The 14426-nt window shown below is 44.3% G+C and overlaps 1 protein-coding gene across 1 annotated transcript in view; it reads left to right on the forward strand.

Moving 5' to 3' along the window:
• CCDC60 (coiled-coil domain containing 60) overlaps positions 1 to 14426 on the forward strand; it is a 209766-nt gene that overhangs the window by 183277 nt on the left and 12063 nt on the right. The window contains exons 9-12 of the mRNA XM_027865495.1: positions 516 to 597; positions 2756 to 2824; positions 6351 to 6404; positions 12450 to 12569. Coding sequence (XP_027721296.1) covers positions 516 to 597; positions 2756 to 2824; positions 6351 to 6404; positions 12450 to 12569 — 325 coding nt within the window. The remainder of the gene's footprint in view (positions 1 to 515; positions 598 to 2755; positions 2825 to 6350; positions 6405 to 12449; positions 12570 to 14426) is intronic.

The following is a 14426-nucleotide window of genomic DNA, read 5'->3' on the forward strand; positions in this document are numbered from 1 at the left end:
TAAACACCACATCTGTGATTTCATTTGTCTAGGGAACTTCCAGACTGAGAACAAAATCTCTCTACCATGCAGCTTGGGACCTCCCATGAAATTAGTTTTAGAGAGCTGTTTCCGGTCCTGAGAGGTTAAGTTAAATTGACTTAACTTAGGTTAACCCAGAGGTTAACCTACCCAGGATCACAAAGCTCATATGTGTCAGCAGGAAGATTTGAACTCAGATCATTCTGAATTCAGGCCAGCTCCCTATACACTGCACCACATTGCCTCTTACCTGCCATATAGTGGGCATTTAATCATTTTTTCTTGAATGGAATTAAATGAAACCTCATCCTTCTCTCCTGAAAATCACTTCAAGATGGCAGTTGCTTGATGATGTAAAGAGGGCAACAGATTTCACTTAATAACCCTGGGAGGGAGGGGAAGTGTGGGTCTGAATGGGGCTTGATAGCCAGGTCCCACATTCCTGCCACTTCCTTCTTTCCATCACATGGGATGACCTCTCCCTCTTTCCTCAGGTCTTCAAAAGCTCATGGAGATGGTGCGTGAAGATGCCAGGAGAACAGTCTTTGCAGAAGAGGATTCCAAAAAGTTTACAAGGTAGCGATCCCTGTTAGCTTGAGGAAAAGTTGGGGAGCAAGTCCCTTTCCCTATAGATCCATACAGAGGTGAGAGGCTGCCAGAGTCAGCCAAAGCCCCAGGGACACTGAGACTGAACATTCAGGCCGCCACCCACCACAATCCCCTGGCTCTTTGGCAAACACCAGCCCAGGACAACAGAGACTGCAGGTTAAGGGACAATCTATGTCCTGGTCCCCTGGGAGGGCACCAAGCACAGACCCAGAGGAGATGATTCAATTGTTCTCCAAACTGCCTCCTATGGACCAGCACACCAGGGAAACAACCAAGGGATGACTCACAAAGGGAAATCCCTGGGAGATGCACAAAATGCAGCCATGTTGGAAGCCTCATCAGGGTCTAAGCCTCATTCTGAGATGCCCCTTCTCACAGTGGGGCCCCCGGAATGGGCAGATTGAGGCATTCTACGGGTCCAACCACACTCAAACCTATGGACCACAAGCCCCAACCAATGAATTCACTTTTACTAGTCAGGCAGAGGACACAAGTAATGCAGAATAAAGGGCTGTAATAAAATAGCATAGTAAGAAAAAGAGCAATAGAACATTTTCCCCATAGACCTGGGCAGGGGCTCCCAAAATTATACATATCACCAGACACCCAGGGAGGGGCACACATTTGGGCAACATGTTGTCTGGGCAGTGGAATTGCCTCAGGCTCTGATGCTTCATTGTTGTCCAGTCATTTTTCAGTTGTGTCCAACTCTTCTTGACCCTATTTGGGGTTTACTTGGCAGAGATACTAGAGTGATTTGCCATTCCCTTCTCCAGCTCATTTGACAGATGAGGAAACTGAGGCAAACAGGGTGAAGTGACTTGCCCAGGGTCACAAGGCTAGTAAGTGCCTGAAGGTGGATTTGAACTCAGTCTTCCTGACTCCAGGCCCAGCACTCTATCCACTGAGTCACCTAGATGCCTTAATGTCCAAATGTTTAGGGTTTTCATGTGCATAGGGAGGAAGGAGAAGGGAAGGAGTAGGAAATAAGCATGTAAGCTCCTACTATGTACCAGGAACTGTGCTACAAATATTTCATTTGAGAAGAGGACGCTAGTCCCATTTTTCCTGTGAGAGCTTGGATTCCAGGTCTTATAATACTCCACCCTCTAAATATAATCCCTGTCCTTGTGAAGAAATGACATGGGATCCTGCCACTTGAAGGAAGGAATCTCAGGAAATCAACTAGTCTATCCCTTGTCTCAAGTCAGAACAGAATTCAGTATGGATTTGGTGGTTGGGTTTTTTTGTTTGTTTGTTTTTCGTTTTTGTTTTTGTTTTTATTTTTATTCAACCAGGTGATTTCATGGTATAAGGAGCTCCCATTAAAGAAAATCTCTTCACCAATGCAGGTCAACCATATTCTGCAATGTATATGCCGTGAGAGTTACCTGGTGAGCTGAGAGGTTCATGTGACTTGCCCAGGGTCGCACAGGCATTATGTGTACAAGGCAAGACTGAAATCCAGACAGCATGACACAGTAATTAGGAAGATCATACCTCATTGGAGGTCTTCACACAAAGTCTGGATGACTCCTTTTGGGGTCCTCCAGCAGGATCCTGGCCCTTTCAGATATGTGGTTATGGGGTACATGGCTGATGAGATTGATTTCAATTCTGGGATTCTGGGATGCCACAATTTCCAGAAAAGGAAATTCTGTAATTCCCTCATGGACCCATGAGATCTATTGGCTGAGCAGTGGTGTCAAACTCAAATAGAAAGGGATCCCTGGAAACCACAAATTAACATTGTTTACATTGTACTGTATTTTTATTTATTTTGTTAATGCTTTCATCTGGTTCTGCCAACTTGACTGGGTTCTAGTTAGGGTGGCATTGGACTCACGATCAGGAAGAGCTGACTTCAATCCCACCTCAGACACTTTACTGACTGTGTGATCCTGGCCAAGTCACTTAATCTCTGTTTGCCTCTATTTCCTCACCTGTAAAATAGGGACAATAATAACACCTACCTCATAGGGCCATTGTGAGGATCCTTTTGCAAACTGCAAAATCCATAAAAAGAAGAGGCTAAATTTGGTGGCCTTTAAGATCCTTTTCAAGTCTCATCTATGATCTTATGATCCCATGACTATGTTAAGAAGAAACTTTTCTTGTCTTACAGCACTGTGCCCATCCTGAAGCCCTCGATGAAGAGTGACATGGCCTTGCGGGACTCTGCCCAAAAGTCCAGGTAAGTAAATGTGATGTGCACTGCCCACCACTGGTTAGTCAGTCAGTCAACAGATGTTTATTAAGAGCTTATTAAGTGCTAGGCACTGTGCTAAATGTTATAAATACAAAGACAATGCCTGCCCTCAAGGAGCTTACATTCTAACAGGGAAGACAACCCATAAAAGGAGGGAGGGGGAAAGAAGAAAGTATGTAGCTCCAAGGAGCATGATGGGGAACTCCAAAGGAGTAAAGCCTGCTGGGAAATGAAGAGATGGCTGGCCTGGTTGCCTTCTTTAAATAGAGGTTCCAATCAGAAGGAAAGGCCCCAGCGGTAGAGGGGGAGAGCCATCCTGAATCAAGCAATCAAATAAGCATTTATTAAGTACCTACTGTGCACCAGGCACTATACTAAATGCTGGGGATATAAAGAGAGTCAAAAGACATCCTTTCCCTCAAAGAGCTTAAAATCTAGTGGAGGAAAAAACAAACAAATATATACAAAGAAGTTCCATACAGGGCAAATGGGAACTAAATGAGAGGTGAAGAATTGGGGATGACACTCAGACTGTAATCCTGAGTGACTGGAACTAGGGTGGTGCCCTCATAGGGGGAGGGACCTCCAACCCCCACCCCAGGTGGTCCAGAGTCTGGGGGCCAATCCTCTTCCTGTTCCCTCTTCACCCTCCCGATGAGTGGCAGGGAATGTGGTCAGTGAGAGCCAGAGCCTAATGTGACAAGACAGGCGAGTTCAGGTTCTTTTGATCACAGCTGGAGTGTAAATCATTTTATTGGAAAGACCACAGTTGGCTAGGGAAGCCTTTGTGAGAGAGAGAGAGAGAGAGAGAGAGAGAGATTAACATTAAAAGGACCAGGTGTGTCAATTGATGCAAAATTTTTATGATAATTATTATAATTTATCTCTATTTTCTTTGCCTTATGAAAAATCATGCTCTGGGTCATCTGACACAGCTTGGTATTCCATGTGTACTTAAATTCAGGTTCTTCTTAAAAGTGAACAGGGTCTCACTGCCCTCTAGGGATATTTTAGAAATGGTCTAATTTTAACCATTTTTTAAAAATCTTATTAAAATACAAGCATATTTTAATTATCTTCTATATTTTGCACAAACAGTAGACAGGAGTCTACTCACCTCTACCCAGGTGACTTAAGTCTAGTTGAAAGGAGTCATCCTCTTTATTTTCCCCACTCTCCCATGCCCACCACACCTGCTCCCACATTGCTGTCTCCAGATCTGGCCTCTTTCCTGACCTTCAGACCCACATTTCACACTAGATCATTCCCTGGATCTCCTGCTAACACCCCAAACTCAGCATGTCCCAGACTGAACTATTCAGCATGGCTAAAGATCTTTTTGCCTCATCGGCTTCCCTCTTCCTATCAGTGACATCATTTTCCCAGTCCCAGGGTCAAACTTTGGTGTTGTTTTCAACTCCTCTCTCTCTCCTCTACCCACTCCTTTCTGGTCAGTTTCCAAGTGCTATCGTGTCTACCTCCACAACATCTCTTTGCATTGACTCTGTCAATCCTGTGTGTCCTTGGACAATTCACTAAAAATCTCTGGACCTCAGTTTCCTATTATGTAAAATGAGGAGCTTGAACTAGATGATTTCTAAGGTCCCTTCCAACTCTCAATAATGACCCTCTATTCTTCTTTACTTTCCTTGCCCAACCCTAGTTCTGTCCTCATTACCTTTCACCTGGACTATTACAAATGCCTCCTAAGTAGCCACCCTACTGGGAGTGAGGAAGTTCTAATGGACTCTTAAGGTCTATTGTAGTCAACAGCTCAACACAGCTCCCATAAAAATCAAATGTGATTTCAGTCTGCATTGAGAGATGTGGTATCCAGAACTAGAGAGAGAATGTCATGTATCTGCCATTATCAGATCTTACCTGGACCATTGTAGGGTCATTCACTTGGACCTGAGACCTTGTAATCCAGCCTCTTCATTTTACAGGCCAGAGAGGCCAAGTCACTTGCCTGGGGTCATGTAACTAGTCCATGTAGGAGTCACGATTTGAATCCAGATAGGTCTTCCTGATCTCAAGTGGAGCATGGTAGCCACTACACCCTGAATTAAATTCTAGGTATTACCTTTTAGAAAGGACTTTGGTAAACTGAAGCAAGTCCAAGGGTGGTCCAGAGGCCTCAAAGTCATGCCTTATAAGGGTGTATTTAAGGAGCTGTGGTTGACTAGCCTAGGAAAGAGAGCCCTCAGCAGAGGGGCAAGGTAGCTGCTTTCCAGTATCTGAAGGGATAGCAGGTGAAAGATGGCAGAACAAGGAGCCATGAATGGGAGTCAAAGAGAGGTCAATTTCCCAAGTCTGACAGTGCTTCAAGAGTGGACCAGGCCTCCTCAGGGAGGCAGTGAGTTCTCCCTCTGTGGAGGTCTTCAAGGAGAGATTAAATGCCCACTTTGGGGGTACTTTTCTTTGGAGTAGAGGGTGGATTTTCTACTCTGCCATGGCACAGACCAGATGGTTCCTGGAGACCTTTGTGACTCTCAATATCTGTGTTTCTGTCTTTTGCACATAGAATCTCAGAGATGGAAGGGACCTTAGAGATTGTATAAGCCAACAGCACCCCCATTTTACAGAGAGGGAAACTGTGGACTGGAGAGGGGTGACTTTACCAGAGCTCCCATTCTATGTTAGTGGCAGACCTGGGAAGTCACTCAATCCTGTGTTGATGGGACTGGCCCTCTCTAACCAGGCCTTCAGTGTGAATAAAAAGGGTCTCAAAGGCCCCAAATTCTTCTCCAACATGCCAGCCATGGTACCTTCTCCACTCTTGTTACAACTCTCCTCTACCTGAGAATAATGACCTGTAGAGTTTTTAATGGGTAAAACAAAAGAGAAAAAATGGGTGGGGGCATTTCCTCATATTTAGCAGAGATTAGGCTGACATCTGAGGTCTAAAGCAATGAGCTTAGAGAATGATGGACTTGGAATATAGGGGTTTTGTAGCTCAGGGTGAGGAAAGAGAATAGAGCACCAGGCATGAGGCTCCCCAAGGAAACCTTAGTCATGAGACCCCAAGTCAATTATTTAACTTATTTACAAATTTATTAAACCCAAAGATATATAGATCCTCCATTGTTGCTCTATGCCTAACCCAGTGCTTTAGCCCTGAAGACTCAAGAAAACCCTAAAATGGGACCCCTATCTTCAAAGAACTTCTTATCCATCTGGGGAGTCACCAGACAAAGAAAAATATGAGATAAGGTGCTAAGGGGGCCTGAGCTCGCACTCAGGCAGAGTGGCCAAGGCAGATGGCCAAGATGTAGGCAGATGGGAAAAAAAAAAAAAGGAAAGGCACTCCAGAAGGGAGGGACAGCACCACAAAGGCTCAGAAGTGGGAATGAGCCTACAATGGTCCTGAAAAGGACAGCGCCCAACTTGTATAGTATGACTACCGGTTCCCCTCACAAAAATCAACATGGCTCTGAATCAGAAGAAGCAGAGGGACAAGCAAGAAGCAAGTCTGCAAGGTTTAAAAGATCATCCTTCCTTTGTCTTACAGCATGACCGACAAGTCAAGCAGCAGCAGCATAGAGAGTGTCCAGAGGCCTAAAAGGTAAATAGAGCGTGTGTGTGTGTGTGTGTGTGTGTGTGTACGTATATGTGTGTGTGTGCTCATGTGCGTGGGTGCGTGTGTGCTGTGTGCCAGGCACTGTAGTAAGCACTAGAGATACAAAGATGGGAAAATAGTCCCTGCCTTCAAGGAGTTTACAATCCAATGGAGGAGATAGCCTGCAAACAGCTATGGACAAACCAGATTGCTGCAGGATAAATGGGGGGGGTGGTCTCAGAGAGGAGACACTAGCATTAAGGGGGATCAGGACATGGTTCTGGCAGAAGGTGAGATGAAATATAGACTCTTCTGGCATTCAGAGCCCTTCATCATCCAGCCCCCTCCTACCTTTACAGTCTTCTTACACCCTACTCCCCAGCACATACATTTGATTCTAGGGATAACAGGGAGCCCCTAGAGGTTACTGAGTGGAGGAGTGATGTGATCAGACCCCCACTTTAGGAAGATCCTTCTGGTAGCTGAGTGGGCACTGGATTGGAGTAAGGAGATTTGAAGCAGGCAGACCCCGCCCCCAGAAGCTATTGCAACAGTCCACTTGTGTAGCGATAAGGGCCTGTCCCAGGGTGGTGGCAGCATCAGAGGAGAGAAGGGAACAGTATAGAAAAGATGGGCAATGGGGACCATGCCAGGTCTCAACTTGGAGATATATGAATGAGTGAACGAAGGAACAGATGCATGAATGAATGAAAAAAGCCTTTATCATTCCCTTTACTACATGAGAAATACTATGCTGAGCTCTGGAGATACAAGTAGAAAAAGCAAGACAGCCCCAACACTCAAGGAGTTTGTGTTTTCTTGAGAGAAACACCACATAAAACACATTTGGCCTCAGGGTGCATGGAAAGTCCCAGAAGTCCTCATGGGACATCAGTGGGTCAGACTGCAAGGCCCAAAGTCCTCAGGTTGGATCTTTAGGTCAGATGATGGTGTCAGGGGCACCGATACCTAAGGGGCTGAGACAAGTAGGAGAAATGATGCTGAGGGCATCTACCAAAGCTTAGGGAGTCATATTGTAGGGAGGATTCGTGTTGATACTTTGTCCAAAATCAAACTACTTATCAGAAATTTAAGAGGAGTAGTAGTAGTAGTAGTAGTAGTGGTGGTGGTGGTGGTGGTTATAGTAGTAGTGGTAGTAGTAGTAGTGATAGCAGTGGTAGTAGTAGTGATATAGTGGTAGTAGTAGTGGTAGTGGTAGTAGTAGTAGTGGTAGTAGTAGTGGTGGTGGTGGTAGTGATGGTAGAAGTAGTGGTAGTAGTAGTAGTAGTAGTGATAGTAGTGGTAGTAGTAGTGGTAGTAGTAGTAGTAGTAGCAGTAGTTGTGGTGGTGGTGGTAGTAGTGGTAGTAGTAGTGATAGTAGTGGTAGTAGTGGTGGTAGTAGTAGTAGTAGTGGTAGTAGTAGTGGTGGTGGTGGCAGTGGTGATGGTAGAAGTAGTGGTAGTAGTAGTAGTAGCAGTAGTGGTAGTGGTGGTAGTAATAGTGGTAGTGGTGGTAGTAGTAGCAGTAGTGGTGGTGGTGGTGGTAGTAGTGGTGGTGGTGGTAGTAGTTGTCATCGTTGCCCCTGGCTGGTTAGTTGCCACTGTCGTTGTTGTTGTTAATGCTAGAGGCTTACAAGCCTCACTCCCACATGGCTCTGGGAGCCAGCTCTGCCTGGGCCCTGACAGCCTTGAACTTACTCAATCACACATATACCATCCCAGTCACCTGTCCATAGAGCCATGTTGGTAAGATACCTGCCTTAGTACTAGATTTCAGATACACTGCATAGGCAAATGGGAAGAGGAAAGAGAAAGTGTGGTTTACTTCGCCATCCTCCATCTCTTCAATCCACATGTCTAAAGTATACCTGTTTCCCCTTTTTCCACTCCCCCTCATACTCCTGAAAGCAGGGGTGATAGGACAGTGCTACTTCTGTGCCCTGGGACTGGGTTAAGGAGTCTTCTAGGATGGGGCAGGAGAGACAAGACTTATTTGAGAAAACAGGCTTGAGCTAAGTGTCAGGCTACCAGACTGTGTGCCAACAGACCACCTAGAATTTCCCACAGTCTCTCTCTGGACTCACCTAGCCATGAGGAAAAGAGATGCCTTCAGCCCAGTCCAGCACCATGGACTACTCAGATACCCTCCCACTCATCACTGCCCACAGGAAGACCGAGAGAGTAGGATTTCTATGATTTCCCCCAAAATAGACTTCTCAGTCTGGGAATTCTTCCTGATACCTACTCCCTAGCTTCCTTCTGAATCTTGAACAAAGTCTGTAGGACACCTCTACCATACAGACCACACAACAACGTGGAGGTGCTTCACCTCCTAACACAGCCCTCATCCCTCCTAACACAGATTCAGTCTTAAGCTTTTATTCCTCAGCCTTTGACTCTGAATTGAGAATAAAACAGACTTCCTTGTTCAGAACAGAGTGGCTTATTAAAACCTTTCCAGCATGTTCGGTACTATTCAGTACTTTCAAGCTACACCTCAGGCACTACAGGGCTGTCATTATCCTCAGGTGATGCCAACGTCCTTTTCTGAATTGCTCTATACTGTGCAAGCTCTGCTGATCACCAAGCCAATCTCTTCAGTCATCTTTTAGACTTCAGCTATTTATCCTCTTCAGGGCAGCTAGATGGTGCTAGAGTGCACAGAGTGCTAGACCCGGAGTCAGGAAGACCTGAGTTCAAATCCAGAGTTGGATACTTACTAGCTATGTGACCCTGGACAAGTCTCTCTTTTTTTTAGTATTTTATTTTCCCCCAGTTACATGTAAAAATAATTTTTAACATCCATTTTCAAAACTTTGAGTTCCAAATTCTCTCCCTTCCCACCCACCTCATTGAGAAGGCAAGCAATTCAATATAGGTTATACATGTATAGTCATGCAAAACATTTCCATAACAGTCACGTTGTGAAAGAAGATATAAACCACAAAAAAAAAACTAAAGAAAAATAAAGTTAAAAAAGTATGCTTCAATTTGTATGGACACCATCAGTTCTTTCTCTGGGGATGGATAGCATTTTTCATCATAAGTCCTTCAGAGTTGTGTGGATCATTGTATTGCTGAGAATAGCTAAGTCAATGACAGCTGATCATCGCACAATGTTGATGTTACTTTGTACACGGTACATTTCACTTTGCATCAGCTCATGTTAAGTCCAGGTTTTTCTGAGAGCATCCTGCTCATCATTTCTCATAGCACCATAGTATTCCATCATAATCACATACCACAATTTGTTCAGCCATTCCCCAAGTGATGGGCATCCCCTCAATTTCCAATTCTTTGCCTCCAGAAAAGAGCTACTATAAATATTTTTGTACATATAAGTCCTTTTCCTTTTTGTTTTTTATCTTTCTTGGGATGCAGACCTAGTAATAATATTGCTAGGTCAAAGGGTATGCATGGTTTTATAGCCCTTTGGGCATAGTTCCAAATTGCTCTACTGAATGGTCGAATCAGTTTACAACTCCACCAACAATGCATTAATGTCTCATTTTTCTCACATCCTGGGCAAGTCATTTAACTCTGCCTCAGTTTCCTTATCTGTAAAATGAGCTGGAGAAGGAAATGGCAAACCACACCAGTATCTATGACAAGAAAACCCTAAATGGGGGCAGCTAAGTGGCACAGTGGATAGAGCACCAGCCCTGAAGTCAGGAGGACCTGAGTTCAAATGTGGCCTCAGACCAAACATTTGACACTTACTAGCTGTATGACCTTGGGCAAGTCACTTAACCCCAATTGCCAAAAACACAAAACAAAACAAAAAAAAAAAAGAAAACCCCAAATGGGGTCACAGAGAGTCAAACACATTTGAAACAACTGAATGCACAACATTCAGCCTTCTTAGCTATTTAGCCTTCATACCATCTCCAGATGTTCAGAGGCTAGAAAGCCTCACCCTAACAAGGATAAGTTGATTCTATATTCATCCTGCTCTAAGTAGGGCTTTAAGACAAGACAAGACAACCAGAAAAGGGCAGCAAAAAACTGAATGAAAGCTCATTATTTTTATCCCCTTTCCCCTGAAACCAGTTTAAGGTCCTTTGGTCCCAAACAACTATCTCATTTGGGGTTAGAAAATTCTTTTTAATGATTATAAAAGTCGTAATTTTGAGACCACATCCCCAAACTGTATCTCAATGGTTCCACCTTAAGAAGCTCTGTGGGGCCTGGGGTTAAAAGGCTCCCCTCACTCCCTAAATCTGCTTTGGTTCTCATGCAAATAAAGCCAGGGACAAGAATAAAAGGCTATATGAAGCTGGCAGAGCCACATTCCTGCTATTATTACACACATCTGCCAGCAACAAAAGCATAGTCTTTTGTGGCGTGTTCTGACTAGGTCAGCTCTGAATAGTGTCCTTGCATCTACATGAGGCAAGCCTCTGTCTGTAAAGCTAAATTATGTTCATCACTAAGAAAGGCACTATACTGGAGAAACAGTTATAAGACACAGGAGGACACTGCAGCTGTCCTCAAATATCTGAAGGACTATTGGGTGATAGAAAGGTTGGACAGCAGTGGGTACAAGTGGCAAAGATTTCACTTTGGTGTAGGAAAAACTCTTAAATGCTCAGAGTTATTTCAAAGTAGGAACAGCTAGATGGTTCAGGGGATAGAGTGCCTGGAGTCAGGAAGACTCATCTTCCTGAGTTCAAATCTAGTCTCAGACACTTACTTAGCTGGGTGACCCTGGGCAAGTCACTTCACCCCGTTTGCCTCAGTTTCCTCATTTGTAAAATGATCTGGAGAAGGAAATGGCAAACCACGCCAGTATCTCTGTCAACAAAACCCCAATTAGGGTCATGATGAGTCTGATACAACCAAAATGATTCAACAACGAGAGTCCCAAAGTAGAATGTCCTGAGGAGTTAGTGGCTTTACAAGGGTCTTCATGCTGATGCTGGATGACCCCTCGTTGATCATCAACCCCTTGGAGTGAGAAGAGCTTCCTGTTCAAGTCTCCATTAGACTAGGTGGAGTCTGAAAATCCTTCTGACTCTGATCATTGATTATTTGATTGATCATTGATCATCTGATCATTGATCATTGACTACCCTTAACATCTGCCAGGATCTTGTGCCCCACCATCTCACTCCGTCATCATTTAACTTGCCTTAGACACTGATTTCAAGTGGTTTCAGATGGACAGACTATAGCATTACCATCCCAGCAGTTTAATCAAAGTAAGTCAAGTCAAAAAGCATTTATTAAGTAACTGGAGGCATAAAGAAGGGCACAAAAAATCTTTGTTGCCTTTCAACTCCTATAAAAATAGGATGAGGTACCTCTGGTGAAGAGATGCAGGAGTCTCTGAGCATAGGAAGAAGCCCAGAGATGACCAGAGGATGGGGAGTTTGGGGGAGGTTGCTGTAATTAGGAAGAATTATAGGGCAGGGGGATTGGGGTGAGCTCATCAGGGGTGGAGGTCTTCAGGAGGAGGAAGTGCACTCCCAGGAAATCCAAAGGAATGGGATAGGGGGTGAGGAGTGTAGCCACCAGGGGGAGGGAGCACAACAGGGTGCTACAAGCACTCTGAGGCACAGCCCTGTTGCCCGCACCCTAGTTTTGGCTGTGCTTGAGGGGAGGGATAGAAAGGGGAGAATCAAAGCAATACTCTGCTTTGGCCCTGGTCAGGCATGCCTCCAGACATAGATCAGACCAATGAGCACAGCCTGACTCTTGGGGGTCCCTTGGCATATGAGTTCCTAGTACTACCTGAGCCTTGAGCAGCAATGTGACATAGAGGACAGAGGACCAGACGAGGAGTTCAGAAATCCTGAGTTCAAGTCCCAACTATGACATATGCCTTCTGTGTGACCCTGGGCAAGTCACTTAACCTCGAGGTCCCCCATGCTGCTTCCAAGTTGCCAATCTAAATCAACAGAGGGGATTTCCATGTGGGGAAGTCCTCGTGCACTGATAAGAAATCAAAGGCCCAGACCAAAATACAAACCAGCAAAAAACCTTCATCCCTCACCTCACCCAAACCTAGCCCAGCCTCATGGTTTTGTCTTTCACGTTTGTCTCTCTGCAGCCATCCCTCTGGTGTGTCAGACGCCAAGATGAACGTGTGTGCCAACATGAGAGCCAAGTTTTTCAGCATTGCACAGGAGGCTGGTTTCTGCCTACAGGACAGACTAGAAATTCTCACCAAGTAAGACTCTCCATAGATGGGAAGGCATCATGACTTAGAGTTTTAAAAGCTCAACCTGAAGACAGGAGTCATATCCTACCTCTGACTCTCACTAGCTGGGGGACTCTCCAGTCCCTCTGGTCTCTCTGGTTAGGGGCAACCCACCTAACCTCTCCAGGCCTCAGTTTGCTCATCCGTAAAATGGAAGGTGTGAGACCAGGTGACTTCCAAGGTCACTTACGGCTCCTAACCATCCTATGAATGAATGAAAAGGCATTAGTTAAACTTACTATGTGCCAAGCACTGTACAAGGGCTGAGACTAGAAAATGCAAAGAGCAAGCTAGACTTAAAACACACACTTAAAAGTATGTCCTGCTTTTTCAGAGAGAGGTTGTTAAACATTTAGCAGCATGTCACTGTCTATAATTCTATGAGCTGCTCTCCAGGCCTTGACCCAAACCTTAATTTTGCCAATAGCATGGACTCAAGACTCTGAAATGAGGGTAAGTTCAGCCATAGCATGCCAAAGTAAGGAGGCAGTCATTGAGAAATTTGGCATCCTAAAGAAGAAAAGATGAGAGGGGAGGGAATAAGCATTTATAAAAAGCCACTGTGTACCCAGCACTGTGCTAAGTACTTTTTACAAACACTATCTCATTTGATCCCCACAACAACCCTGGGAAGCAGGTGTTATTATTATCCCCATTTTACAGTTGTAGAAATTGAGGCAAAGAGAAGCAAAATGACTTTTCCCAGAGTTCCACAGCTAGTATCTAAGGTTGCATTTGAATTCAGGCCTTACTGACTTCAGGTCTTGCTCACCATTCACTGGACCACCAGCTGCCTCTAAGACAATTTCCGTGATACCTTACCTCCAGGGGGTGAAATAGAACTTGAAAGAATCCACCAATGACTTCCTGAAATAGATCCCATAATGAAAACTTCCCAGAATATTATAGCCAAATCTGCAGAGCTCCAAGGTCAAAGAGAAAATACTTCAAGCAGCCAAAAAGAAATCATTAAAATATTGTGTAGCCACAGTCAGGATCACACAAGATTTAGCAGCTTCCACATTAAAGAAACAGAGAGCTTGGAATATGATATTCCAGAAGATAAAGGGGCTAGGATTACAATTAAGAATAACCCACCCAGCAAAACTGAGGATTATGTTTCAGGGAGAAAAACAGATATTAGTAAAACAGAGGGCTTTCAAGCATTCCTGATGAAAAGACCAGAGCCGAATAGAAAATTTGGCATTCAAACACAAGACTTAAGAGAAGTATAAAACAGGTAAACATAAAAGAGTAATCATGAGGGTCTCAGTAAAGTTCAACTGTTTACATTTCTATATGGAAAGATGATACATGTAACTCCTAAGAACTTTATCATTATTAGGGCAGTTAGGAGTCCACATAGTCAGAAGGCATGAGTATGAGGCAATTATGTTGGGATGATCTCCCAAAAAATGAAGGGGTGAGAGACAGGAATGCACTGAGGGGAGGAAGAAAGGGAGGGGTAGAATGTGAAAATTTTTCTTACATAAAAGAGGTGCACAAGGAAGAGTTTTTATAGTGAAGATGGAAATGGGGGGATGGCGGGCAATGCTTGAACCTCAGTCTCATTGGAATTAGTTAAAAGAGCAAAGAATACATATACACACTCAGTTATATATAGAAATGTAACTTACCCAATAAAGACATAGGAGAGGAAGGGGATAAGAGAAAGTGTAGAGGTGAATCACAAAAGGAAGGACACATTAAGGAAGACAGCAGTTAGAAGCAAAATAGACTGTTGAGTAGGGACAGGATAAAGAGAGAGGAAGAAGAGGAAGAAGAAGAAGAAGAAGAAGAAGAAGAAGAAGAAGAAGAAGAAGAAGA

The sequence above is a fragment of the Vombatus ursinus genome, unplaced genomic scaffold, assembly GCF_900497805.2.
Source record: "Vombatus ursinus unplaced genomic scaffold, bare-nosed wombat genome assembly UNPS02001287.1, whole genome shotgun sequence".
Classification (NCBI taxonomy): Eukaryota; Metazoa; Chordata; class Mammalia; order Diprotodontia; family Vombatidae; genus Vombatus; species Vombatus ursinus.